This window comes from Balaenoptera physalus (genome assembly GCF_965194825.1).
Source record: "Balaenoptera physalus genome assembly, chromosome: 20".
Lineage (NCBI taxonomy): Eukaryota > Metazoa > Chordata > Mammalia > Artiodactyla > Balaenopteridae > Balaenoptera > Balaenoptera physalus.
Window position 1 is genome coordinate 7,799,483 of NC_138901.1, and position 26,928 is coordinate 7,826,410.

Genomic DNA, 26,928 nt, shown 5'->3' on the forward strand with positions numbered 1-26,928 from the left:
TGTCACAGCCTCACTGGCTGACAACAGTCACTGCTACTCAGAGCAGCCAGCAGGGCCACCAGGTGGAGGGGAACTTCTGGTGTGCTTCTTTTTCATGAGAAAGAGAAAGCTTAGAAAATCTTCAGTCAAAGTGATCGACTCGGGATTCTGGCTCCCCCTGCCCCCGTATGCCAGCACTCTAAAGAGAGCAGGAAGGGCTGGAAGGACTTACTGTGAGCAAGACAAAGGGACATCTTCCCAGATGAGGACAGACGGAGCTTCTCCAGCCCCGGCTGCACCCCTACAGCACCACAGACACTGGCACAAGCAGGCTGGAGGACCGCCTGCACAGTGGGGCCTCAAACTGGCGTCCTGACGCTGGAGGACGCCCCAGCTGTGGCTGCAGCCCAGGTCAGCGTGAGAATGAGGTGAGGGAGATGAAGAACCTTGGACCACAGCCCTGGTGCTGCCAAGCGCACTGGAGAGCGGGACGAGGGTGAGGAAGAGAACGAAGGCCCCCGGCGCTCCCCCAGCCCATTAGGAACACTGACCGGGCCTTCAGGACCAAAATCCAGGACCTCAACCTAAGATCATCTGTGCTGCATCTTCAGAAGGAGGTAGGGAGAGAGGAAAGAAAGATACCCCTAAATTGCATGGCACAGATGATGAAATGATGAAACTTTCAATTAAAATAAAAAGAGATCAGTTTCCTGAGACTCTTTGACCCAAAGCAAATCCTGGGGGGAGAAGAGTTCTTATCTCTGAGCATCTCGAAAGCCCCTGCCAACGCCCAAGTCTAAGAGACACATCTGATCTGTCTTCCCACCACCCTCTCCTAACTTCCGGCGATTCCCTCTGCAGCTCACTGGGAAAACAGAGGCACCTCTGAGCCCACAGAGGGTTTCATGCATCTCATGTTTAAGTCACTTTTATTCCTTGCTTTCTGACATTACTTTTGTGACTCCTATTATTGATACTATAATAGAAATAAAAACGAGTGACGAAGAAAAAATAAAGGGTAAGGAAGGGAAGTGATGAAAATATAATGGCATCTAAAAATTACAGGTTGGGAACTCTTCAGAAACAGTGCCTCTATCACTCTTATCAGGCATCAGACATACCCACGTTGCCAGGAAGTCAGGACCCACATGACACGACAGGATCTTGCAACAAGGTTCCCGAGGAGAGAGCTGGGACCAGACGTGAATGAGGATGTGCAAAGAAGGGGCACAGTATCCAGCATCTTTGCCTTTTAATATAAGATTTGTTTTCATCATTTCTGAGTGTAACATATTTCTTCTAAAAATAGAGCTCTTTGCTTGTTCTGAAACTTCTTAACTTTCACTTGGAGGTGAAGGGGAATAAGGCTGCCAATGTTTCCTAGTCAAGGACAAACTCTTCAAGGGATTCCGGATGCTCACAGCAGGAATGAGTTCATTTCAAATCCATGGTACTGAAGAAACACGACAAAACATTCCCAGCCCCAATCTGTGCTGGTGTGGACCCCCACGAGCACATTACTGACCAAAGGCTCACATGAGACCAGATGGCAGGGGCCCCTCCTCCAGGAGGGACGGACACAGGACCCTGCACATATTTATCAGAAGACAACAGGGTGCCCTTCTAGCACCCTGGTTAAGAATGGAAGTGTACAAACACACAAGACATAGGAATGCAGGGTTGAGGATGTTATACTTCTGCCCTGGGCCAATGCAGACCTGGATTTAATATCATGGAAGCTGCTGGGGTTTTCTCACAATACAGAGTAAGAGTCAGAATCTCCCCCTGCCCCCAAGGAGGAGCCTGGTTAGCTCCTGAATCCAAAGATGCCCTTGATATATCCAGTGAGGCCACTCTTGGTCTTCTGCTCCAACTTGTCCTCAAGGGGGGGGAAAGCCACATGGTTGAGGGCCAGGTCAAAGAACAAAGGCTTGCATGGGATGGGCTGGAATCCCGGCGGGAAGTGCACGAGGTTGGCTTGCTTGGTGACGAGGGAAGGGTCCAGGCAGAATGTCTCAAACCGTTCGACCAGGGGCTGCAAGTCAAACCAAAAGCAGGAACCCAGATGTTAATCACAGCCCACTGGTGGAACACTCACTACGGGCCAAGCACCCAGTTCAGAGCTCATGCGTGCTATCTCACTCCATCCCCATAAAGCCCTATGAGGGGCTTTCATGTCCTCAGTTTATAATCGAGAGTCACTGAAACCTAGAGCGGTTGAGAGAGGTGGGCTGGGACTGAGGTATAAGCCTGTCCGATGTCCAAGTCAGAGCTCCTAGCCAGGGCACACAGCAGGTTCTGAACTCTATTTGGGACCATCTGGATGACACCTAACAAATCTCACACAGGCAGCTTTCAGGTCCTGAGTAAAAGAAGGGAGGGAAGTAGGGTGTTCACTTAGAAATTTAGGGTCCTCTGTTCTGCAAATGAGTACACTTTCCTAGTAAGTTATGAATCCTCTTTATTCCTCAAAAGCCACAGCCCAGACTCACCTTATTGTCCTTGACTTGGAAAGAGGTCTCTGTTTGGTGGGAATCATTTGTATCTGAAAGTTTCACAGGATTCAGTAAGAACAGGGACTTATAACACACTACAGTCACGAATGACACCTATCACACGTCTGGGTTCTAAAGCCTAAGAGCAAAAGTAGCCAATCTGTGGGGAGTTAGCCCTGTCCCTCCTGAGTCCAAACTCAGAGAGAAGTAGTGCAGATAACAGACAACTGACCCCAGAACCAATGTGGTCGGCCCAGCGAAGCAAGCACCGTTGAATGCAAGACACTGATAGGCAGAACGGACAGCACAACAGCGTTTCTCTAAATTCTTCCACATAACCTGATGCCTCTAAATTCTTCCACATAACCTGATGCCTCAATGCGGCAGAAGGAATGGCAGGAAAAAACTACTTACAGATTAACCAAAACAGCCCCTTTCAATCTTAAAACAGTGGCATAGGGGGTGGGAGAGAAGAGGAGCAGCAGCGAAGGGGAGTCTGAGAAGACAGGCCGCAGAGAACAGGCAGGCGGCTCACCCAAGATTGCGGCCGCCTGCAGAGAGCACTTTTCCGACCTCACTTGCGTGATGAGCTCTTGCACGTCAGGCAGGTCCTGTAACAATGTGGAAAACGGGGACTCGTGAGTTGGGTCAGGCCAGAGAAGCGCACCACACTAACCTGAGCTAAGTGACCCCACTGGTATCTTCATGGATTTTAGACTTTTTTAAATGGTCTCCCTACTAAAAGAAACAACACACAAAAACTAACCTGTTTCAAAGGGGGAGATCTATGCCATGGCTTAAGTAATACTGCCTGGAAATAATAATGACAACAATGGTAATATTAATAAATTCATCATATACTAAATGCGTTACGTGCCAGGCATCGCTCTAAGTAGTTCACATAATTGTTCATTTCATCTTCGCGATAATCCTGAGATAGTTTGTACTTGCATTTTACAGATGAGAAGACTAAAGCACAGAGGGGCCAAAGAACATTCCCAGTGGCAGTAGGACAGGGCTTCAGAACTAGGACGGCTGGCTCCAGGGCCTAAGCCCCTACCCACTGACCCCTTCTACGAGGGCAATGCCATTCTCTTGCCTCAGCCTCTTACTCGGCAAATTGGGAAAGACCTGACTGACTAGGTCTGGATACTGCTGAATCCCCTACGCCTCTGTTCCCTAACGCTTTCCCCTGAAACCAGCCATCACATTAGGTCAGATGGGCTTTTGTTAAACGCCTCTTACTTCTCTCCGGAGATAAGCCATCCACACTGGTTTGTCTCCACATTCCAACGACACCCTACCAGATGACACTGCCACACTCGCCAGCCCACCCTCTGCCCACAGCCGCCTCCCACGTACTCCTTCCTATTTCTCTGCCCTCGCCCTCTATCTTCTTCTGTATTCAGCAAGTCCCGTGGCTGCAGCAAAACCACAAGCTCTCCGAAGGCAGAAACCAGAGTTCTCCCCAACCCCCGAGCCCAGGGCTGTTCCAAGCAGACACGAGTGCCCCAACAGCAGCCCCTCTCACACTGGCTGTGACAACGTTAGGAACAGTAACCCTAGCCCGCTTTTCTAAACAGTCTCTACTTAATAAATATACATGGATTCCTTGGACCAGTGCTTTAAGAATCTATAACCTCACAGCAGTCCACAAGCTTAAAAAGCTAGCTGCCATTCAACAATCACTAAATCAAACCAGATCAGCATGTAAGCTCTGATGTATACCCAAAGTCACCTGGGGGTCTTGCCAAAATGCACTTCTGACTCGGCAGGCCTGGGGCGGGGCCTGAGAACCTGCATTTCTAGCAAACTCCCGAATGCTGCTGCTGGTCCAGGCGCACACCGTGTGGAAAGGCTTCACCAGTGCTTTTCAACTTGGCTACACATGAGAATAACTGAGGGGCTTAAAAGACCCCAATGCTCATACCAGATCCCACACCAATCAGAACCAATATCTCTGAGGGTGGAACCCGGACATCCACCTTTTAAAAATCTTCCCAGGCAATTCCAACATGTAGCCGAGTCTGAGAATAGTACTTCAGGGTTGTTTTAACCAGAGGAAGGCTGTCTCTCTTAGTACCCGAGTCCTCTTCGGGCCTGGAATGCTGCCATGAGTTGCACTCCGCAGCTCCTAGGCACTCAGGGATGTACCTACCACATGCCATGGCTGACCAGGCAGGACCAGTCTGGGAAGGCGTCGCAGCCTCACAGCAAAAGTGCTCAGGGCTTGGAAAACAGGAGAGACAAACAGCTCACCTTTAGGCTGTTCTTGAAGGCTCCGGCATCAGAATTCACCTCATCTGCGTATTTCAGGACCCTGTCGTACAGGACAAGGGCTTCGCTCCACTTCTTCACCAGCACATAGGACTGAGCGATGAAGAAACACCTGATGGGGAAGGAAAGAGCCACAGTGTTCTTAAGCAAAAATCACCCAAGATCAAGGCTTTCCTTGCTGTTTAGGCTAAATAAATTGTAAAGTTTCTGAACCTCAGGCTCACTGCCTGGGACGGGAGATCCCACCGTTCTCACTGTTCCAGTTTGCCAGCCTAACCTGCGGACTTGTCCCCGAAATCGGAGCCGACAAGTGTAGGTCCAAAGCTGACCCACTGTCTTTTACTTACTGCTTACTCTGCAAAAAAGAGGTAATTCCCAAAAGGCACAGGGAGGAAGCTGGAGACAGGCAGGAAGGAGGGATGCTGCCCGGATATAAATCCCACCCACAACTGCCCACACATCTAGGTCGCAACCGTTCACCTCTGCTCATGTCTTTCAAAAATCAAATCCAAAGAAACAAACCTCTTCCTAACAGAAATTACCCTGCTGGGATCAACAGAGCCTGAGCGCTGCTGGCCTCTGACAGGAGCCAGAGAGCGCAGGGGCATGCGGGCCAGAAAAGGAAGGGCAAAAGCACTCAGGGCTCTACTGAGCCAGTCTGTCTAGACCCCATGTTGCTACACAGTCCACTCCCAAGTTACAAATAGCACGGTGCATGGAAGAAACCAAGACACTGAGCTTTCCCCCAGTTCAGTTCAGTTTCCCTGAATCAGCCGCTCTGGTTCTGCTAATTAACGCTTTTTCCAACACTTATCCCTTTTCTGCTGGGAGGAGGGAGGAAAGGGAAGGGAGAAGACAGGTAATGTATGTGCTTTCCAGCTCCCCCAACCTTTCCAAAGAGTAAAACTGCACTGGAAACTCCCAGCCACAACCTGAAACTTCCCTTGAACACGCTGGGCTAACTGCTCTCTGATCATATACCCAACCTTCCAGGGACATGCTCCCAAGGCTTCTAGAACCATTGGATGGTAGAGGAGAGCCCTGTCTGTCCCACAGGAACTTACCTGTAAGCCTTGTAGACCAGAGTTTTAAGGCCTATCTCTTTCTGGAAGGCTCTGTCCTCCTCTAAGCCAGGAAGCTGGAGCAATTCCACCAGATTCTGCACAACAGATGCAACAAGAAAACTCATGAAGAGGAGGCCTCGCACTGACAGTCTGACGGAAGACTTGTGAGAACAGACATGGGCAAAACGAGAGAGTCTAGGCTTCAAATGACGGGAAGAAGCCTGTGCCGCGTGACTCGGCAGCAGCCACCGCTGGTGTCACCTCCGCCCTCCTCTCCGACACGGAGAGCCCACGCGTCCTTTCTCTCTCAGTCACACTCCACCTCCTGCAGAGACTTCTCGGACCCTCTCAGCTAGAGGGGGTTTCTCCGGCGCTCAACTCTCATTTCAGACAGCCCACTCCTGTGGCATCTACACGAGTAGGTGCAGATGTGCAGGGGTCTCACAAGCTTACTCACTGGTGAGCTCCCAGTGGGCCGAGGCAGAGTGGCCTCAGGTCCCAGGACGCTCCACAGCATGCGGGAGACCACCCTGCACAGGGGAAGTGCTCAGTGAATCCCTGTGGTTTACAGTGTCTACACAGCAACACGTCTGAATATCGGGCTCACGCACGGATGGCTGAACTGGCACAAAAACAAGACCTCTGTCTTTTATCGAGACACTAACAGCTCCTGGCTGTCACAGCCCTTTCGCTATGCAAAGCTCAGCCATTTGTGTCCAACACAAACACAGGACAGGCTCTTGCATTCCCAGCCCTCCAGGGTCACCTGAAGAATGATGTCATAGAGCCGGATCAGGTCCTGGGGCCGGGGGGAGCGCTTGCTGTCGTCCTCCGGCGGCTGCTGCAGCACTGCCTTCTGCAGGCCTTTAGCCATGTTCTCGTTCCGCTTGATCGCTGTTGACAGCTTGATGTAAGTCAGGTAGCTGGAATGGACCACATGTCAGCTCAGGTTATGATGAGGGAAGCTGATGTTCTGGGAAGAGCACTGGACCACAAGCTGGGACTGCCCTAGGGGATTATGGGGGTGAGGGTGTTGTCATATCGCAGGGCTGTCAGGCCTGGGCCTCAAGCTCCAAGGGCCTTCAATTCTGGCTGCTATTCAGTGGCTAACTGCAGGGGACCAGTATGAAACCTTACGACAAAATCTGATTTTAGCTTGAATTATATCCTCTGTATCTTTATTAAAGAGCCAGAGAGCTACTCATTTCAGAGGACACTGCTGGTCCTTAAGATGACTAATGGATGGCAAGCTAGCTCCTGGAACAAGGACTAGTTACCTGCCTGGCCCACACTGTAAGGACGGCGTACACGCACAACAGCTGCTCCTGCTCAGCTGATGACCTCCTCTTCTCAGAAAATACCGACGGACACCCTCTTTGGAGGGTTATGCATATTAAATGTGTGTACATACCGGAGACTATGCGTGATGCCTGCTTATTTTAACTGGACCATCTGGAAAGTCCTTTAATATTTGGCAAGTAAAAACATGGTAACTGTTTAAGTCTGCTTAAGAAGTGTTTAGGCCTCTAGATCCCCATCTTACTGTGGCAGAGGCTGGAGGCATCCTGGGAGAGGGAGGATATACAAGAGGCCTGGGGACAGGGGATACAGGCACAGCTGAGGTCAGGGGCTCCATAATGAACCAGGGGGGTTAAGAGACTGTCAAGTTCTGAGGGCTGACCTCCTAGCATTCTTCTCCTACTCGGCTTCCAGAATAAGAACATATATATGATCCTGATATATTCTGAGAATCTGACCAGCCCAAGGAAAAAAACCCTTCAAGATTCTGGAGTCAGGGTCCTCAGTGAAAGGGCAGAGCCAGAGCGCCTACAGTGAAGCCACAGCTGAGGAGCTCCACGCAAGTGTGCAGAGCTCCCAACAGACAAGACACAGTCTTTAACAGGAGTGGATGAAGAAGGATCACCAGACACTTAAGGGAAACCTGTAATAAGACAGAAGGGGCCAAGACTGAGAGGGGAAAAAAAAGCAACTTGGAAGAACCAAACTTTGTAGGGAGAAGAAAACTTTAGACAACTATTATTAATAATTTCAGAAAGATAAGTGAAGACTTTGTGGTTGAGAAGTTAGAATGAGACACTGTTTTAAAATAATATTCAAAGAACACAAATGAGCTCTTAGAAATTAAAATCGGGACTTCCCTGATGGTCCAGTGGTTAGGACTCTGCACTTCCACTGCAGGGGGCACGGATTTGATCCCTGGTCGGGGAACTAGAATCCCACATGCTGTGCAGCGCAGCAAAATAATTAATTAATTACTTTTTAATGGCATTGGAAGTGAGGAAGCCTGTGCAGGAGTCAGATGGGAGGTCAAGAGGGGTCAGGGTGAAGAGCGGGAGTAGCATCTGTGAGAGAGGGCTGTAGAGGAAAGTGGTAAGAAATGCTGAAAGCCAAAAATCAGTAAGTAGCAACATAACACATGTCATTTAGAGACATGGAGGTAAATACCCAAAGAATTTGTTAAAAGAATTAAAAGTAGGGACTTCCCTAGTGGCGCAGTGGATAAGACTCCACGCTCCCCATGCAGGGGGGCTGGGTTCAATCCCTGGTCAGGGAACTAGATCCCACATGCATGCTGCAACTAAGAGTTCGCATACCACAACTAAGGAGCCCGCCTGCCGAAATTAGAACCCAGTGCAACCAAATAAATAATATTAAAAAAAAAAAAGAATTAAAAGTGGCTGCTGCTGCCTTTTTTTTTTTTTTTTTTGCCACACTGCACAGATTGTGGGATCTTAGTTTCCCGACCAAAGATCGAACCCGCACCCCCTGCAGTGGAAGCTCGGAGTCTTAACCACTGGACCATCAGGGAATTCCCAAAAGTGGATGCTTCTGAGAAATGGGAGGAAAGGTCATGAGATGGTTTTTTCTAAAGCTCTGCAGAAAAATCAAACTCTCAAAATAAAGTAACTATTATTCAGAGTAATACAGGAGTCTAGATACATCTTTATTAAAATACAAGAGCTCCCTGATTCTCGACTTCAATTTACCCCAAAGCTGGCTTCCGATCCTAACTGATTATGATCCTGATACTAGCCACATGTGGAGGTGGGAGAACGGATCCAAGGGCAAGGGGCTTCACAATTTGAAAGTTTCCTGAGCCCTGCTGAAGCTCTCTGGGTCTTTCAAGGTTAGGAAGTTGATCAACTGCCTCTGTCTTGCTGTGGCTGTTAACTACCAACATGTCCCCTAACCTCCTGGAGCCTCATCTTTCTCCTTAGGTTGCTGAAGCAGAAGACGGCTAAGGGCCGTTCTTGCTGATATTCTGTGCACCCGAGTCATCTAGCAGTCAATCTGACATTCACATAACACCAAATCCCCTAAGAACGGAGATTAAGGCAGGGAGAGGAGTTTTTATGGTTTTGTTTTTATAAAAGAGGGAGGGGGGGCAAGGGAATGACTAAAAATACCGCCAGGTTCATTGAAAAGTTATAAGCAGTGACTAAGAAATTAAAATTTCAAGGTCACATGGAAATAGAATCTGAGGAGAAGTGGAATTTTATTTCTCCCCAGAAAGTTCGAAAAATGTCACTCTTCCTCCTTTCTTCTGTGAAACAAAATGATCTACCTCTTAAAAAAATTTAAACTTGACAAGGTGATTTAAAAATGCATATGAAAGAGCAAAGGGAGAAAAACAGTCAAGATGTGCCTGAGGAGAAACCTAGTGGGGAAAACTTGCTCGACCAGATACCAAGACTTATGATAAAGTTATAGTAAATCACTGTGTTGGTGTTAGTACAGACAAATAAATCAGCAGAGCAGAAGAGAGTCCAGAAAAATAGACCACGCAAGGAGAAAATGGAATGTATTCCTGCAGATCAGCGGGGAAAGGACAGAACAGTCAATAAATCATGCACTGGAATAATCCATCATCCTCATGGAAGAAGGTGAAATAGATCCTTACCTCACTCAAAAATAAACTCCAGATGGAATTAAACTTGAGTTGAAATTGAACTCAAATATAAAAGGGACAATGTAAAACATTCAGAACACAGAGGAGAGTCACTCTAGGAGCTTGCCACGGGAAGGACAGTGGTTAGCTCCAGAAGAGGGGGAGGAACCAACAAGGGTGGGGCCACAAGGAGCTTCAAAGTTACTGGCTGTACTCTAGTTCTTACACTGTATAAAAAATTTAAATTATATGTATATTAGAATAATATACAAATTCAAAACTCATATGATAAAATGTGAATAGATGCATTCAGATTCTAGTATGTATCAATAAATTATAATGTACATAAACATTATATATACTCTTTTGTTCCAAAGATACATCATACAGTGTTAAAAAGTAAAAACATCACAACCCTTACCTGTGCAGGTACTGAAGATTAGATACCTTCCCCGATTCCCCTTCAAGGGTATAATCTCTCTGTTTCTGCAGAAGGTGAAAAGGTAAAGATAAAATGGCTGATCCTATCCTTGGCTCTGACCACCTCGATTTTTTTTTTTTCTTAACATCTTTATTGGAGTATAACTGTTTTACAATGGTGTGTTAAGTTTCTGCTGTATCACAAAGTGAATCAGCTGTACATACACATATATCCCCATATCCCCTCCCTCTCGCATCTCCCTCCCTCCCACCCTCCCTATCCCACCCCTCTAGGTTGACCACCTCATTTAATGGTGTGGTCCCCAAAGTGCCCTGGAATACAGGCACAGACTCTAGCAAGTTAAGGGTCCTCAAATATCAGAGATCTACTGCGCATATTCTAGAATGACAGGGTCACTCAGTTGCCACCGGCATCTAAAAACCAGACTTGAGCAAGAGGATTCAGAGTAACGGCCAGTAAGGCTTCCTGTCCACTGCGTCCAGTGTTCAGACCCAAAGCATTAAGGCAGACAGTCCATGGTCCTCGGTTCCATTTTAAGACCTGTGTCTTAGACCCAAGTTCTATGCCTTGTGCTGTTAGCTCTTGCCTTGTGGCTGGCTGAATAATGGCCTCTAAAGATGTTCACATCCTAACAGGGACCTGTGAAGATGTTACCTTACATGGCAAGAGACCTTACAGATGTGATGAAGTTAAGGATCTCTTAATTAGCCTGGATTATCCAGGGGGGGCCAACACAAACATAGGCTCCTTATAAGAGGGAGGCAGTAGGGTCAACAATATAGAGAAGATACTGGGACTGAAGCAGCGGTCAGACAAGAGAGAAGATGCTATGCTGCTGACTTTGAAGATGGAGGAAGGGACCACAGGCAAGAAATGCAGGAAAATGCACTCTCTGGAATACTGGAAATGGATTCTCTCCTAGAGCTTCCAAAAGGAATGCAGCCCTACAAACTCATTTTAGACTTCCATCCTCCAAGACTGTAAGATAATATACTTGTGTTGTTTTTAGCCACTAAGTTTGTGGTAATGTTACAGCAGCAACAGGAACACCTTGCTATCACCATATTCATTACATTCTGTGAGGTGTCTGCTGAATTCAGCTGCTGTGAATTCAAAGTGAATGACAGAGGCTGGGGCTCTGTATGTACCTGCTAAATGAATCAAGGGGAGTATAATACATAAAGGCAGCTTTACAGGAGGAGGAAACACGCGACTACAGCCCAACATACATTTATTGAATATTTCATACAGAAGGTACTACGGCAGATGATTAAAGAAATATATAGTTACTTTTAATATACTTATAATCTTAAGAAAAATATAATGAAAAGGTAAATATAAAACAATACACAAAATGTTAAAAGGCAGTGCTTGACTGGGACTTCCCTGGTGGTGCAGTGGTTAAGAATCCACCTGCCAACGCAAGGGACATGGGTTTGAGTCCTGGTCTGGGAAGATCCCACATGCCGTGGAGCAACTAAGCCCGTGCACCACAACTTCTGAGCCCGTGCTCTAGAGCCCACGAGCCACAACTTCTGAGCCTGTGTGCCGCAACTACTGAAGCCCACATGCCTAGAGCCCGTGCTCCGCGACAAGAGAAGCCACCGTGATGAGAAGCCCGCGCACGAGGACGAAGAGTAGCCCCCACTCGCCGCAACTAGAGAAAGCCCGCGCGCAGCAACGAAGACCCAACACAGCCAAAAATAAATAAATAAATAAATAAATTTAAAAAAAGGCAATGCTTGATTAACTATCAAACAAAAATTATAGCTGCAAGTGTCAGATATTCGGAAAATGGAGAGATGTGGGTGAGGATGGTGTAGGCAGGCTTCTCAGAGACAGTGAGCTATGAGCCACACCTTGAAAGACAGCCAGCGTTTGGAGAGGTGAAAAGGGAGTGGAAGGAGAAGCCAGGTGTGAGGAGGGGGGAAAGCACAACAGTGTAAGGAAGGCACTGCAGTGGGACAGGCATAATCAGACAGTGAGCACAAGAGCCTGAGGCAGAAGACTCAGGGAAGTAGCCAAGTACAACACTGGAGACAGGCTCGAAACACCCAGCGCAGGCTCATATGCCAGCTCAAGGAGTTTGAACTGTATTTGCTAGACACTGTGGTATCTAAAGTAGGGTGCACACAACCCTCAGGGTAGGGGTATAAGAAGAAAACTGGAACTTCTATTTATATCTATCTCAATTCTAAAAACTTTATTTTAATACATTTTCTATATCACAAATCAGTTGAATAATAAGGTATATAATTTACAAATAAATGTATCAGAGATAAATGCTCAATTTTACTTATGGGGTGCATGATCATAGAAGTTTAGCGACCACTGCTCTAGACCTCAGAGAATCACTGGGCTTTTCACAAGTAGGCAGTGAAATAGGATCTAGAGACAGATTCAGTCTGTTCTTCTGGCAAAAAGGTCTGGAAAACCAAACTGAAACCAAGAGAGGAAAAGCAATCAGGAGACTTCTGTGGTAGTCCAGGCATAATATAAAGGGCTTATTAGAAACGGGTGGAATGGACAAGAGGAGAGAGAAATTACAAAGGGAGAATAAACAGGGTTTCTGGTGACAGGGAATAAAGAGACAAAAATGGTTCTGAGGTTTTCAGCCTAGCTGCCTGAATGAATCACAGTGATATTATTAGAGAAAGGGGGCACTGGAGAAATCCACCTGGAGATATGAATTTGAGATCAAAGCTTAACAAGTAATACGTGAAACCACTAGGAGAAACAGGGTAGACAGAGAAGAATTTCTCAACCTGATGGAGCCCAGAAGAGGCTTCTGCTGTTCATTAGCCAATCACCACACCTAAATACAACGGTGGCTAAGAGTCAATGCACTGAGAATGCGACACACAGACTGAAGAGGACCTCAGCCCAGAACAAGAGCCCGTGGCTCAGCTGAGAGTCCTACCTGATCTGGCTTGAGCTCTTCCCGAACGGCCTGGATGGCGTCACGACACTCACTGAGCATGGATTCAAACAGACGCTCCTTGGTTTCTTCACTTTCAGCCTAAACAAAGGCAGAAGGCAGTAAAAAGATTTTCTTTTGAGTAAGACATAGCACTCTGATGGGAGGAGGGCATAACATCGCTTTGATTCCTCCCATTAGACACAAATGCACACATCAACCAAAAAATGGCCCGAATCGGAGATCATTTCAATTGTTAAATATTCTCTATCATACGATTTTTCTTATGGTTTTAGTCTTTATTTGTATGGAAATGAGAAATATATATATATAAAGTGAACATACTGAAAAAGTATCTGTATAACTGATCTAAACTGTCAGGCAACAGATGCTTTAATGTTTCCTCTATCATAGAACTTTCTACTATTCTCCTCCAACTCTTCTACCTCTGCTCCCGACCTGCACCTGGCTTCCCTAGACAGGCCTTATGGACTAGATTTGGGGCACTGCTACCTCACATTGAGCCTCAGCACAGCAGAAGTTTCTTTTCCTTACAAATGTAACCCAACGGACTTACACATACTGGATTTCTTTTAAGTCCAAGCAGGTGAGTAACATTACTAATCAATACCCAATCAAAAATATATTTCTCCTAAATGCCATATGAGGTTCTCCTCACTACAGAAATTCTGCCCTCAGATATTCCATACGGCTACGCTGAGAACATTTTTAGGGCAGATGAGGTTGACAAAGCATAGGGCGTCAACCCTCTGCCAGACAGCTGGGATAAGGCAAAAAGTGATTCATTAACTGAATACCTGCCAAACCACATAATCATTCTAAAGAATCTGACTGAGCAGGTGGGAATGAACAAAAAGCAAAAAGGAGATGAACTTGTGTTACTTGCAGACCCACTCTGACATTAGAACATCAACATTCCCATGATTATGTTTGACTTTCCACAGAAACTAGCATCCAATCTGATCTCTTGACACTCAACTGACCTCCAAGAAAGCCCCAAAGAAAAGCCGGTACCACCCACTCCTTTAAGAGATGGTTGGGAGGGGCTTAAAGAAAAACCTTTTCTTCTCTTAAGAACGCCTATGTTTTTCCTAGTTTCCAGTGTGGATAAAAACTTCCTTGTAAATTACCCAATATAAATCGAACATACTTTTCTATTTATAAGTTACTTGACTTCCCTGTTGTTCAGTAACTTAGGAACAAATCAGGGGCACAGCTATTCTATAAACTTATAAAGGCAAACACAGCCACCATTAGCTCGCTGAAGCCTAGAGTAGTGCTGTCCACTAGAACTTTCTGTGATAATGATGTATCTGCACTGTCCACTGTAGTCGTCATTAGCTACATGTGGCTACTGAGCAATCTGAAATTTTAATTAACGTAAATAGCTGTATGTGTTCAAGTGGCTACTGCACTGGACAGTAAGAATCCAGAGCCCAGCTCTGGAGAAACACACTCACACGAAACACTGTTAATTAAGCATCTCAAGTTAGCAAGACTCTTTATAATCATTTAATCATTTAATCAAACTGGCCAAATTTTTCAAAGTACAGATCCTGTGGAACGGAGCAGCCGCAGAATAAGATACGCGAACAGACCTGGCACTAACCACACACATACCAGAGCCATCTCGTGAGCAGGCAGGATAAACTCCAGCATGAGTTTGATACCATGCAATCCGGCAAACAGGCCACCGACACCCTTTTAAGATGGGTGGGGTTCAGCAGTCGGGGCAACGGGTGTATAAGTAAGAGAAGAGTAAATTTGGTTTTACCAGCTACACAGGATCTGTCTCCTTTCCTACAGGGAGGGAATGGCTCAAATAAAAAAATTAAAATGATGTCTTTAATGCCATGTATTACCTTCGTTCCCTTTGAATAAGGAAACCTCTGTATCAAGGTACTGAACATAAGCAAATTTTCCCTCTGCTTCCAGAAAATTCTAAGTTCCATTGGAAATCTTACAAAAGTCTTAAACCGCAATGAAGGAAAAAGCCTATCTGAAGGGGAGGACTTCAGTCAATTGTGTTTTCCTAATGGCAGCTGCACTGCACAGTGACGTGGAGACCACTAATCTCTGGAGCAGAACTTCTCACGATCCTCCTGGGCTGGACAAAATGTCTCCAAACAGGAAGCCTGAAACATTTTGCTACTTACCCGCTTATTCTATAAACCTATCTTGGAGGCTAAGATAATCCTGAAGGGGCAGTGGAACAAGAAACACCTCTCTATACGTATGCAGAGGGAGGGTCCCTCAGAATCCACATGCATATGTCTCAAGTCGGCCACTGAACCAACAAGAACATGCTCCTAAACACAGGCGCAAACTCCCTGCATAAGAACTTGTGGTCTGCCTGGACCTTTCCCAGGTGTGCCTATGACAGAGAGAAACCTGAAGCCCAGAAGTAATGTGTTACTCAGTCCTAATAAACAAACTCGAGATCAATTTTTATAAAACTTCAAATACTCTCGGATGTGCTTTTCCACAGCCTCAAACCACATCTCAGTGCTGACTAAAACCAGCTGCTTGTGTCCTAAGGTAGAGACCCCCAGCTCTTTAAAACAAAGCTCCCAGATGGTTTTCGCTTGTCTACAAAAATTGCTGGAAGGTGGTGGTGTGACTGAGAGACAACAAGGCGAGTCTGACCACATTCTCCACCACACTCGCAGGAGAACCAAGGGGATGGGAACCAAGCCTCGCTCGGCCCAGTGAGGTCTAGTGAAAAACACATGGGACTTGAGTAAAAGAGGATACAAACCTCACTTAAAAATAGATTTTTTTTTTTTTTAGAGAAAAGGGGAAATGATCTCCCTTCCAGTCAAACATTAAAACATTAGCCATAACCTGAGGATAAGAATCATGAAACCTGCAGAGACTTTAAAGCTGCCCACCCCCCACCCCACCCAAGAGCTGCCTTACACCCTCAAATCACCACCAGTGACAATTCAGGTAGGACCAAGGACTAACAAAGCAAAACAGAAATAAATTATAAAGTAAGACAATATTAAAGACATGAGAACATAAAGCTTGGCTAGAGAAAGGAAGGATTTTGCAGCTGGATTTTGGCAGCTGATTAAGCCTCAGCTCCAGTCTTTGCAGTTTAATATTATCTCCCTGAATTATTTCTTCCTTCCACGCTTTTCAGTAAACTGCAGTTTTAGTGTTTAAATGTCATAAAAACCTCTACAAGCAAGCAAGAAGCTGGGGCTACCAAATTCCTGCATTCCAGTTCCCAGAGGGTGGCAAACACCAACATCAGCCGGGTTAGGAAACACTGTAATGAAAAGCCCTGTCTCTCTCAGGCAGAGTGCTTGGTTTCCAGGGCAGAGAACAACTCGACACAATAAGGAGAACAGGCAAATCATCTGACAGTGGCACCAAGGAGCAAGAAGTTCTTCTGGAGATTAGCCTCAAATGGCCAAAGGGCATTTCCCACATTTAATAACCCACGGTTCATTCAGTTCAATACACACTTAATCAGCCACAGTGCTAGACCTGACATCTCAGGATTTAACTAAACTTTATTTGACACTGCACTTAAATTACTTTATTTACTGGCTTGACCTGGTGGTATATGTGTGATATAGCACATTAGGCACGTAACTGTTTTTAACGTTGTTTTTTTTTTTTTAATTTTTATTGGAGTATAGTTGCTTTACAATGTTGTGTTAGTTTCTACTGTACAGCAAAGTGAATCAGCTATACATATACATATATCCCCTCTTTTTTGGATTTCCTTCCCATTTAGGTCACCACAGAGCACTGAGTAGAGTTCCCTGTGCTATACAGTAGGTTCTCACTAGTTATCTATTTTATACATAGTATCAATAGTGTATATATGTCAATCCCAATCTCCCAATCCATCCCCCCACACCCCGCTTTTAATGTTAAAACCTTAATGGTATTCCTGGGATTAATACACATTTTGTTTGATCTACCAAATTATTTAAAGGTCTCTGATACTCAAGTGATCCTAATGTAATGTAAGATGCTTGAAAACCACAGATAACTGTATTCACCACGAGCACATTAACCAGGCACTTAAAAGAGTCTACAAACATTAAAATGATAAGGGAATACTGTAAACTCTATGTCAGTAAAATCAGCAATTTACATGAAAGTAATAACTTCCTTTAAAAAAATAAAATCCAAACTGACACAACATGAAACAGGAAATCCGAATAGCCCTACAACTTGTAAAGGAATAATATTTGTTTAAAACAAGCAAAAACAAATTTTAAAAACCTTCTCACAAAGAAAACACCAGGACCAATGGTATCACTGGTGAATTATAACAAACATTTAAGGAAAAAAAAATACCAGTGTTACATACTCTTTCAGAAAAAGAGAAGAAGGGAACATCTCCAAATTTGTTTTATTAGGTATGTATAACCCTGACACCAACCCTAAAAAAGACATTACATACAAGACAAGAAAATCATAGGCCACTATTTCTCATGAAAACAGATGCAAAATTCTTAAAGTATTAACAAACCAAATCCAGCAATGTATAAATAAAAAGTACAATATATTATAACCAAGTGGGTTAAACCAGATATTCAAGGTTGGTTTAAACACTGAAAATTAATCAATGTAATTTACTACGTTAACAGGCTTCAAATATTCTTCCTGCTTCAGCCTTTAAAGATTTGAAACTATCCCTATATGGTTCTTTCCAACCCTTTGATTTCATACTCTTCAAACACACCACTGTATCTTGCAGGATAACAATTAAAAACTCATACAGGACTTCCCTGGTGGCACAGTGGTGAAGAATCTGCCTGCTAATGCAGGGGACACGGGTTCGATCCCTGGTCCAGGAAGATCCCACACGCCACGGAGCAGCTAAGCCCGTGTACCACAACTACTGAGCCTGTACTCTAGAGCCTGCATGACACAACTACTGAAGCCGGTGCAATCCAGGGCCCGTGCTCTGCAACAAGAGAAGCCATCGCAATGAGAAGCCGGCGCACTGCAACAAAGAGTAGCCCCTGCTCGCCGCAACTAGAGAAAGTCATGGTCAGTCACCTGATCACAGGTTGTTTTCTTAAGTCAGGTTGATTTCTTAAAAACATTTATATTTTGGGACTCCCCTGGTGGTCCAGTGGGTAAGACTCCGTGCTCCCAATGCAGGGGGCCTGGGTTCGATCCCTGGTTGGGGAACTAGATCCCGCATGCCGCAACTAAGAAGTCCACATGATGCAACTAAAGATCCTGCATGCCACAACTAAGACACGCCACAGCCTAAATAAATAAATAAATAAATAGAATTTTTTTAAAATTTTTATTTTATAAATGTTAAGCATGAACAGCTTTTTAAAGTTACTTAATAAATGTTATCTTTTCTTGTCCTTTGTCTGATGTATGTCTGTGGCCCCATTCCTAAGGAGTCCCTATTTTATTTGCCCCTACTGACCTCTCTTGCCCCCTATTCTATCCAGAATTTCTGCCCCACTGTCACCGCCTGATGCCTGGCACAGAACTATAGCAGTTCTTTTCTTTCAGTATGTATCGCTTTAAAACAAAAGAGTTAACCCAGCTGCATAATCTAAATGGTTGCTATCAGCCCTAGTCCAGAAGAGAGACCTCTATACCCTAAATGCCAATGAAATGTTCTCAGCAGAAGTTTAGTCTTTTAGATTAACGAAAACTCAACTTTCTGGTATTGTTCTAGTCTTCTGTCTTTCAAGGAAATAAAGGGTAAATAAGGGGTAATATGTAATATAAACAAAAGGCACAAAGAAATCCTTCAATTGTTGAAAGCTGTCCCCAACCCAAAGGAGCCATTCTGGAACAAGTCATTGAAAGGTTTGGATGCTTAAGACAACTCATCAGCACAACTAAGAAAGCACCTCATACAGACATCACTCCGGGTGCAGGAGCTTGCTGTGAAGTCTCATGAAACGCCACTGGTCCCTGCTGAGGCTGGAGACACAGGGAGCAGCCTAGTTTTTTCTCAGACGTTCTTCACCTAATATGGAGAAGGAGCTCTAAAAAAACGCCTCAATCACTGCCTACTTCATACAAACCAAGATGACCAGGATCTCTCATCTTTTGGAACTCATTTGGTTGTTCACACCCGCAAACAGGTAAGAATTATCTCAGCAGGAGCATCGGGTAGTATGGCTTTGCATGAATACTGCATATATACCACACGTAAAACAAGATGTTCTGGTTTAGCTGTCTTTAAAGGGCCCAGGAACAAGAGGTGGCCCTTTAGGGCTAGAAGGCTAGGACAAGAGGTCAGACGGACACAAGGGACATAACAGTCATGCTGCTGCACCACCTGCTGGGCCGAATGTAACCCCTGACTTTAAGCAGACCCTTGTTGCTCCCGTTTTTACTGAAGGCTGTCACTGTCAATTTCTTTGCCGTCCAAACATAAGAACTCCTTGATAAACTCAGCTTTCAAAATAATTTTATTCAAGAGGGTACATCTTGAGACTGTTACCAAATCCCAAGCAGCAACAAAACACTACATGTTAAACACTCAGGGACAACCTCCAGACACACTCAGAAGAGAACAGAATAGGTCCTTGCTCCTTACCTGGGCGATGGCTGCCTCATTGTCGGCCAATCCCAGTAAAAAGATCCTCACTTTGTCGATCCTCACCGGGACCGCTCTGCCTCTCCATTCCACTTCACTCATGGTGGCTGCCTGCTTGGCTCGAGTCTGCGTGATCAACGCCTGGAAGGCAGTTTTAAAAAGTTAAAGCTTTAACTGTGGATATGAGTGATCAAGGTGGAAATCAGTGGAAACCATCATTTGTCTCTTTCTAAAACTAACATATTACAGCTTATAGAATATATACAAATTTGTATTTAAATTCCTCCCCGGCGTATTTCTTAGCTTACAGAAACTCCAATATTAAAAGGACACAACAGAAGGCTAACAAGAGCAACACTAAGTTTTGGCAAGGTTGTAAGGAGAAAAGCATTGCAAGCAGAAATGTAAATTAGTAGAAACTTACTAAAAATATTTGTCAATATGTATCAAAAGCTTCCAAAACATTCAATTCCACTTTTACAAATTTATCCTAAGGAAATAACTAAGACTGTATACAAAAACTGGGGACACAGATATTCATGTTAATACCAGTTACCACTTTAAACAATTAACAATAATAAGTGGTCAAATAAAACATGTACCACAATGGAATACCATGTGGTCACCAAAAGATGTGTGGAAATGTATTTACTGAAGTGGAAAAAATGCACGTGACATTAAATTTAAGAAGCACGTTACTAAACAGTGTATACTGAGATTCTATTTTTAAAACATATGCCTTTTTCTCTACATATACAAGTTTGCGGGACTTCCCTGGTGGTGCAGTGGTTAAGAATCTGCCTGTCAATACAGGGGACATGGGTTCGAGCCCTAGTCCGGGAAGATCCCACATGCTGCAGAGCAACTAAGCCCGTGCCCCACAACTACCGAGCCGGCGCTCTAGAGCCCACGAGCCACAACTACTGAAGCCAGCGCGCCTAGAGCCCATGCTCCGCAACTAGAGAAGCCACCACAGTGAGAAGCCTGCGCACCACAATAAAGAGTAGCCCCCGCTTGCTGCAACTAGAGAAAGCCCGCATGCACTAGTGAAGACCCAAAGCAGCCATAAATAAAGAAATAAATAAATAAAAATTAAAAAAAAAAAGTTTGCAAGATATTCATCATATCATTAACAGTGGTTACCTCTGGATGGTAACCCACATGATTCTGTTTTTTAAAAAATTTATTTATTTTATTTTTATTTTTGGCTGTGTTGGGTCTTTGTTGCTGTGCACGGGTTTTCTCTAGTTGTGGCGAGCGGGGGCTACTGTTCATTGCAGTGCGCGGGCCTCTCACTGCAGTGGCTTCTCTTGTTGTGGAGCACGGGCTCTAGGCACGTGGGCCTCGGCAGCTGCGGCACGCGGGCTCCAGAACACAGGCTCAGCAGTTGTGGCGCACAGGCCCAGGTGCTCCGCAGCATGTGGGATCTTCCCAGACCACGGTTCAAACCCATGTCCCCTGCATTGGCAGGTGGATTCTCAACCAATGCGCCACAAGGGAAGCCCCTAAATGATTCTATTTTTTTTTCCCCCAATCTTGCCCAGTCTTTTATATTTCCTACTTTTTCTATGGGTACCAAAGTAAGAAAGTTGAACACTTTAAAATATTAAGTGAAAATAGTTTTTGTTAAAAATAGATATAAATATGCATATATTGACAGCAATTATCCTTGGATGACAGGATTATGGATTACTTCTTTTACTGGACTTTTTTCAAACCAAAGACTTTTCACAAAAATGTGCATACTAGATTACCTCCAATTTTTCAGCCAGGAGACCCTCAGTGCCCCCAGACCTCAATCTCATCTGCATGAGTTCATTGATAGCTGACTGGTCCCCTGAGAAAAAGAGAGATATTGAGTGGAAAATCCTCGAGCAAGTTGGCTGTTCCCTCAAGAACCACTAGATTTAACTCCAAGCTCTTCTCCCCCCACAAGCACGTTTCAAGGACTCCCAAGTCCTTTCACAAAGCTCTTGGTGAGTACAGAAGATGGCAGGGCCAAAACTGAAGCAATGGAATTCCCTTCTGGGTTTCGAGCAGGTCTAACTCTGACAATTCTACTTTTTTCATCAACCAAAACCCACGCCAAAGATGGAAGCAAGGGAAAGGGAAGAAAGTTAAAGAAATTCTCTAGGCTCTCTGAGATGAACCACCACCAAGCCACCTGTCGATGCCCCACGCAGCCCGCTCACCAATGTTATATGCACAGTAGCGGATGTTGGGCGAGATCTCCTCCACACGCTGGTTGTACAGCACAGCCTGCTCCTCTGTGAAAGCGCTGGCCAGCTTCTCATAGATAGTCCTGCGAGGAAAAAAACATCATGGTTCACGGCACCCTCACTTTAAGAAAATAAACTCACAAGGAACACAGACCAACTACCAGAACTGGCATGTTCTGAGGCTGAAGGAGAAGAATCAACATTTCTAAAGAGAAGAAAAAAAGAAAGAAATTGTAATAACTTTCACAGAAACAAGCATTAGCTGATCTGCAGCTTGAATGTGACTATCATCAAAACTGGTCACAGTTATAAAGCAGAAACTAACACACCACTGTAAAGCAATTATACTCCAATAAAGATGTTAAAAAAAACACAAAAAACTGGTCACAGCCTTTGGACCAGAGGACTTACTTGCATTTGTTAAAAGCCTCAATGGCAGCTTTCCATTCTTGATGTTCAAACCGCAGCATTCCTGAGAGGTAAGCTGTGTAAGCCTGTAAGGTGACGGGAAAAGAGAAACTGCTTCAACACCCGACAACCAGACAGCCCAATCTCCTCTACTTGCTTCAAACTTTGATATCAAGAATACAGAGATATTCAGGTTGATTCTAAAAGAAAAAAATTTATTTCACTAATAAAATGTGATACATAGGTAATTTTATGATTCATTTTACTTCCTAGGAAAGAACTTCAAAATAAAGAAAATTTGTTCTCTTCATTTTATTTAACAACCCGCTTCTGGGCTATAACATAAGCATCAAAAGTTGAAATATCTTTCATCTCTTTTCAAATATTACGAAAAAAATTCTTATTTTGTGAACTTCCCAGATACAAGTTCTCCATGCACATATCAAAAGAAGCATGGGCTTTCTTAAAAGTTAGAGCTAATTGTTAAAAACCAAGAGCTCAAAAACAAAAACAAGAGCCAACTTCACTTTTTAAAAGCAAGATTAGGTTTTTTCCTCTCCTGACTACCAACATATAATGTAAGAAACTCTGTTCTGTTTACGTCTCTAATCTCCACAATAAAGCAAAGCTGACGTTAAGACACTAACCTGAGCCTCCAACTTGGTCTTGGCGTCCACACGATTGCTCTCACACAAGCGTTCCAACTCCTCCGCATGCTTCACAGCTTTGCGTAGGCGAGATAACAAGTGGAACCGTTTTCGAGGTTCAGTGTTGGCTTCCTGTTTGAGCTGCATGGCATAGCTCCAGGCTCTCTCAGCATCCATCAGAACCAGAAGCAAATATCTAAACCAGAGACAGAATGGGCCAACTGAACAGCAAAGGCCAGGAGCACCAGACTCAGATATTCTCTGACGTGCAATCTTTGGCCTCTCAACTTTTCCCTATGCTCTCCCTTGCTTTCCTCCTCAGAGCTGCTCTTCAGTATCAACCATGGCTCCCAAATCAGCATCTCTGATAGGTTTCTAACCACCTATCAGACACATCTTATTGAAAAGCCTGCTATCGCCTCAAACTTGGCAAACTCATACTTACCCCTCCCAAATTTAGCAAATAGAGGCAGTCTAGCTAGGCACATAATCTGGCCTCATCTTTGAATCATATCTCCTTCATCCCAACTCAGTTAGAAACCAAGTCCTTGAGAAGCAGTGTATACATACATATATATATGTGTGTGTGTATTTTTTTAAATTGAAGTATAGCTGACTTAAAACATTATATTAGTTTCAGGTGTACCACACAGAGATCCGATATTTTTATACATTATGAAATGATCACCACAGGAAGTCTAGTCATCATACAAAGGTATTACTATATTATTGACTACATTCCCTATGTTGTGCATTATATCCCTGTGACTCTATTGTATAACTGGAAGTTTGTACTTCTTAATCCCCTTCCCCTATTTCACCCACGCCTTCCCACTTCTCTCCCCTCTGGCAACCACCAGCTTGTTCTCTACAAGTCTGTTTTGTTTGTTCATTTGTTTTTTAGATTCCACATATAAGTGAGATCATACAGTATCTGTCTTCCCCTAATTTCACTTAGCATAATACTCTCTAGGTCCACCCATGTTGTCACAAATGGCAAGATTTCATTCTTTTTTATGGCTGAGTCACATATATGTAACCTGATCTTGCTTTTACAAGAAGTTGGCATCCCTTGTTTTTGTTTCTGAGCTCTGGTTTAAATATAGATATAGACATAGATTTAGATATAAAACCTTCTTTATCTGTTATCTATCAGTGGACACATAGGCTGCTTCCACATCTTAGCTATTGTAAACAATGCTACACAATAAACGCTGGCGTGCATGTATCTTTTTTAATTCGTGTTTTTGGGGGCTTTTTTTCAGATACATACCCAGAAGTGGAATTGCTGAGTCATACAGTTCTATTTTTAATTTTTGGAGGAACCTCTGTACTGTTTTCCATAGTGACCGCACCAATTTACATTCCCACCAACAGTGCACGAGGGCTCCCTTCTCTCCACATCCTCACCAACACTTGTTATTTCTTGTCTTTTTGATCACAGCTATTCCGACAGGTGTGAGGTGATATCTCATCGTGGTTCTGATTTGCATTTCCCTGACAACTAGTGATGTGGAGCTTCTTTTCAGGTGCCTGATGGCCATCTGTATAACTTCCTTAGAAAAATTTCTATTCAGATCCTCTGCCCATTTTTTAATTGAATTGTTTGTTTTTTTGATATTGAGCTGTATGAGTTCTTTATATATTTTGGATATTAACCCCTCATCGGATATATCATTTGGAAATATCTTCTCCCATTTAACAGGTTGCCTGTTCATTTTGTTGATGGTTTCTTTCGCTGGGCAAAGAGAGGCAGTATATTGAAGTGGTTAAGAGCCTGGATTGGAATCTCAGTGCCACCACTCACTAGCTGTGTGACTTCGGGCAAAATACTAACCTTTCTGTGCTTCACTCTCCCATGCAGTAATACATATAACACACTTAGATCAGAGCCTGGCACTTACTAACTGCTATATAAGTTAGCTACTTTATTATTATTATGGTGAATCTTTCTTTAAACTACTGCCTTGATTCATCTTCCTTTAACTGCAGCTTAGCCTGGTCTCACTGTTGTAACAGACTCTTCCTAACTTGATCTCATCGGATTTAATCAATCCAGTCTGCTTCGTCCCATCATGCTCTAGTTTTCTGACTGTGTCTCATACACTAAGTTCCGAGCCTCTTCGCTGCCTGAGCAGTAGCTAACAACTGCCCAGAGCATTACAGTTCCTACACTGCATCCAAAGACACCATGGCACACTGTTTCCCCAAACACAGAATGTCTTTTCCTCTCACAAATCCTGAAAGGTCTAGCCTCCTCCATGCAGGCTTCCTGGCTTCCCCATCAAGAACCCCCAAACTAACTTCTCCCTTCCAAGACTTCAGAATTCTTATCAGTAAATGACACACAATATGGCAGTTTTGCTATCTTGTAGTGTTCCCTGTTCTGTACTCAACCAATATCTCTCAACAATATCAGAATCAATGAGGTTCAGTAACTATGCCTCCCCAACTCTTCTACATCCAATATGGTGTCTAACTCAGTTCTGGCCACAACTCGCCCAGGGGACAGCAAACTTTTTTCATAAAGGGCCCAACAGTAAGTATTTTAGGCTTTATAGGCCATATGGTCTCTGTCACAACTACTCTGCTACTGTAGCACAAAAGCAGCTGTAAGCAATATCTAAATAAATGGTGTGGCTGTGTTCCAACTTTATTTACAATAAACAGGTGGCAGGAAGACCATTTTGGTCCACAGGTCAAAGTCTGAGGAACTGACCCATAGACTTTTAATACATATTGCTTTGATAGAGTAATCCTGTCATGTTAAGCATGAATGCATTCAGCACTGAAATACAAAACTCTTCTGTAATAATTTACACATGGCCAGATTTCGCTTAAGACATAATGGTTTAAGTAAGCACTCAGACATTGAAATTTGTGTTCTAGAAACCTTACCTAATAACCAGTTAGAGTCTAATAGCTTACTTCAACATTTACCATGCTACCATAGTTCCTGAACAAGTTAGAGAGTCTCTCTGAGGCTCAGTCTCCTCATCTTATGACACAGGAGTAGTAAAGATGTCTATTCCACAGGGTCACGTGAAATAACTAAGAGTCTGACACAACACCTGTCACGCTGTAATTGTTCAATAAATGTATTAGCAAGATGCATTCAGCACTTAGCACTGAGCAGTCAATACCTGTTATCGGTCAGAAGATCTTCAGTTACTTTTTTCCCTGTGAATTTGTGTCTGTTCCCCATCTTGAAGTTGAGTGTTTTCCGAAGACGTCTTTGTCTACGGGAACAGTAGCCTCTGTAGGAAACCACAACCAAAAATCATTCGGCCAAGCTGATAATACTTTCAATAGTAAATTCTACAATAAGGTAAGGTCAAAAGTTTGGGGGTATTCTACTTATGGTTGCTGTAGATACCACCATCCTCTTGCAAACATTTATTGAATGGAAACCTGCAAGCAATATGACTGGTACCACAGAAAACATGAAGAGATGAGGACACAGCACCTATTCTCAAAGAACCCATACTCTAGTTGGAGAGAATCATGCAGATAAAATGGCAACCAAGAAAACAAGGCAAATGTCAAATTGAACAAACAATCATTCTCTTCTTGCTAACCCACTTTGCTGGAGTGGACTTATGGTGGGTTTTGAAAGAATGAGTAGGATCCTGATGGATGTGAAAGGGAAGCAGGGGCGTCCTGAGGGAGACTGTGATGATAATGAAGGCATGGAGAAAGAAGCTGCAAGCATATTGGAAGAAAAGTGAGGGGGTTAATTAGGATATCAATAAGAAAACTATAAACATCACCTCTGTGCCAAGCCTCTCTCTTCTGTACTCATGCAACTTTTTATTCTTACTTCTACTACAATATGAGAGCATTATATTATGTTCTTATATGTCTATCTCACTAACATAAACTCCCTTAGTGCAAAGATGATTTTATTTTCAAGTTTCCCCCAATGTCATAGCACAGTGACTAACATATAGATGTGCAATAAATGTATTTTGACTAAATTGTGTAAAAGTACATGTAAAATTT

At 44.0% G+C, this 26,928-nt stretch overlaps 1 protein-coding gene across 3 annotated transcripts in view; it reads right to left on the reverse strand.

The window, feature by feature from the left end:
• Positions 1-1,066: 1,066 nt before the first annotated feature.
• Positions 1,067-26,928, reverse strand: part of SRP68 (signal recognition particle 68) — a 29,614-nt gene continuing 3,752 nt past the window's right edge. Inside the window, exons 3-16 of one of the 3 annotated variants that reach the window (XM_082440922.1) lie at positions 26,070-26,183; positions 22,927-23,122; positions 22,283-22,365; positions 21,845-21,954; positions 21,407-21,489; positions 19,653-19,793; positions 13,088-13,186; positions 10,147-10,211; positions 6,582-6,738; positions 5,816-5,910; positions 4,734-4,863; positions 3,010-3,085; positions 2,472-2,524; positions 1,067-2,014 (exon numbers count right to left, since the gene is read on the reverse strand). In XM_082440922.1, the coding sequence (XP_082297048.1) occupies positions 1,787-2,014; positions 2,472-2,524; positions 3,010-3,085; positions 4,734-4,863; positions 5,816-5,910; positions 6,582-6,738; positions 10,147-10,211; positions 13,088-13,186; positions 19,653-19,793; positions 21,407-21,489; positions 21,845-21,954; positions 22,283-22,365; positions 22,927-23,122; positions 26,070-26,183 (1,630 nt within the window). In that variant the 3' untranslated portion in view covers positions 1,067-1,786. The remainder of the gene's footprint in view (positions 2,015-2,471; positions 2,525-3,009; positions 3,086-4,733; positions 4,864-5,815; positions 5,911-6,581; positions 6,739-10,146; positions 10,212-13,087; positions 13,187-19,652; positions 19,794-21,406; positions 21,490-21,844; positions 21,955-22,282; positions 22,366-22,926; positions 23,123-26,069; positions 26,184-26,928) is intronic. The other 2 variants (XM_082440924.1, XM_082440923.1) reach the window with 2 other exon arrangements.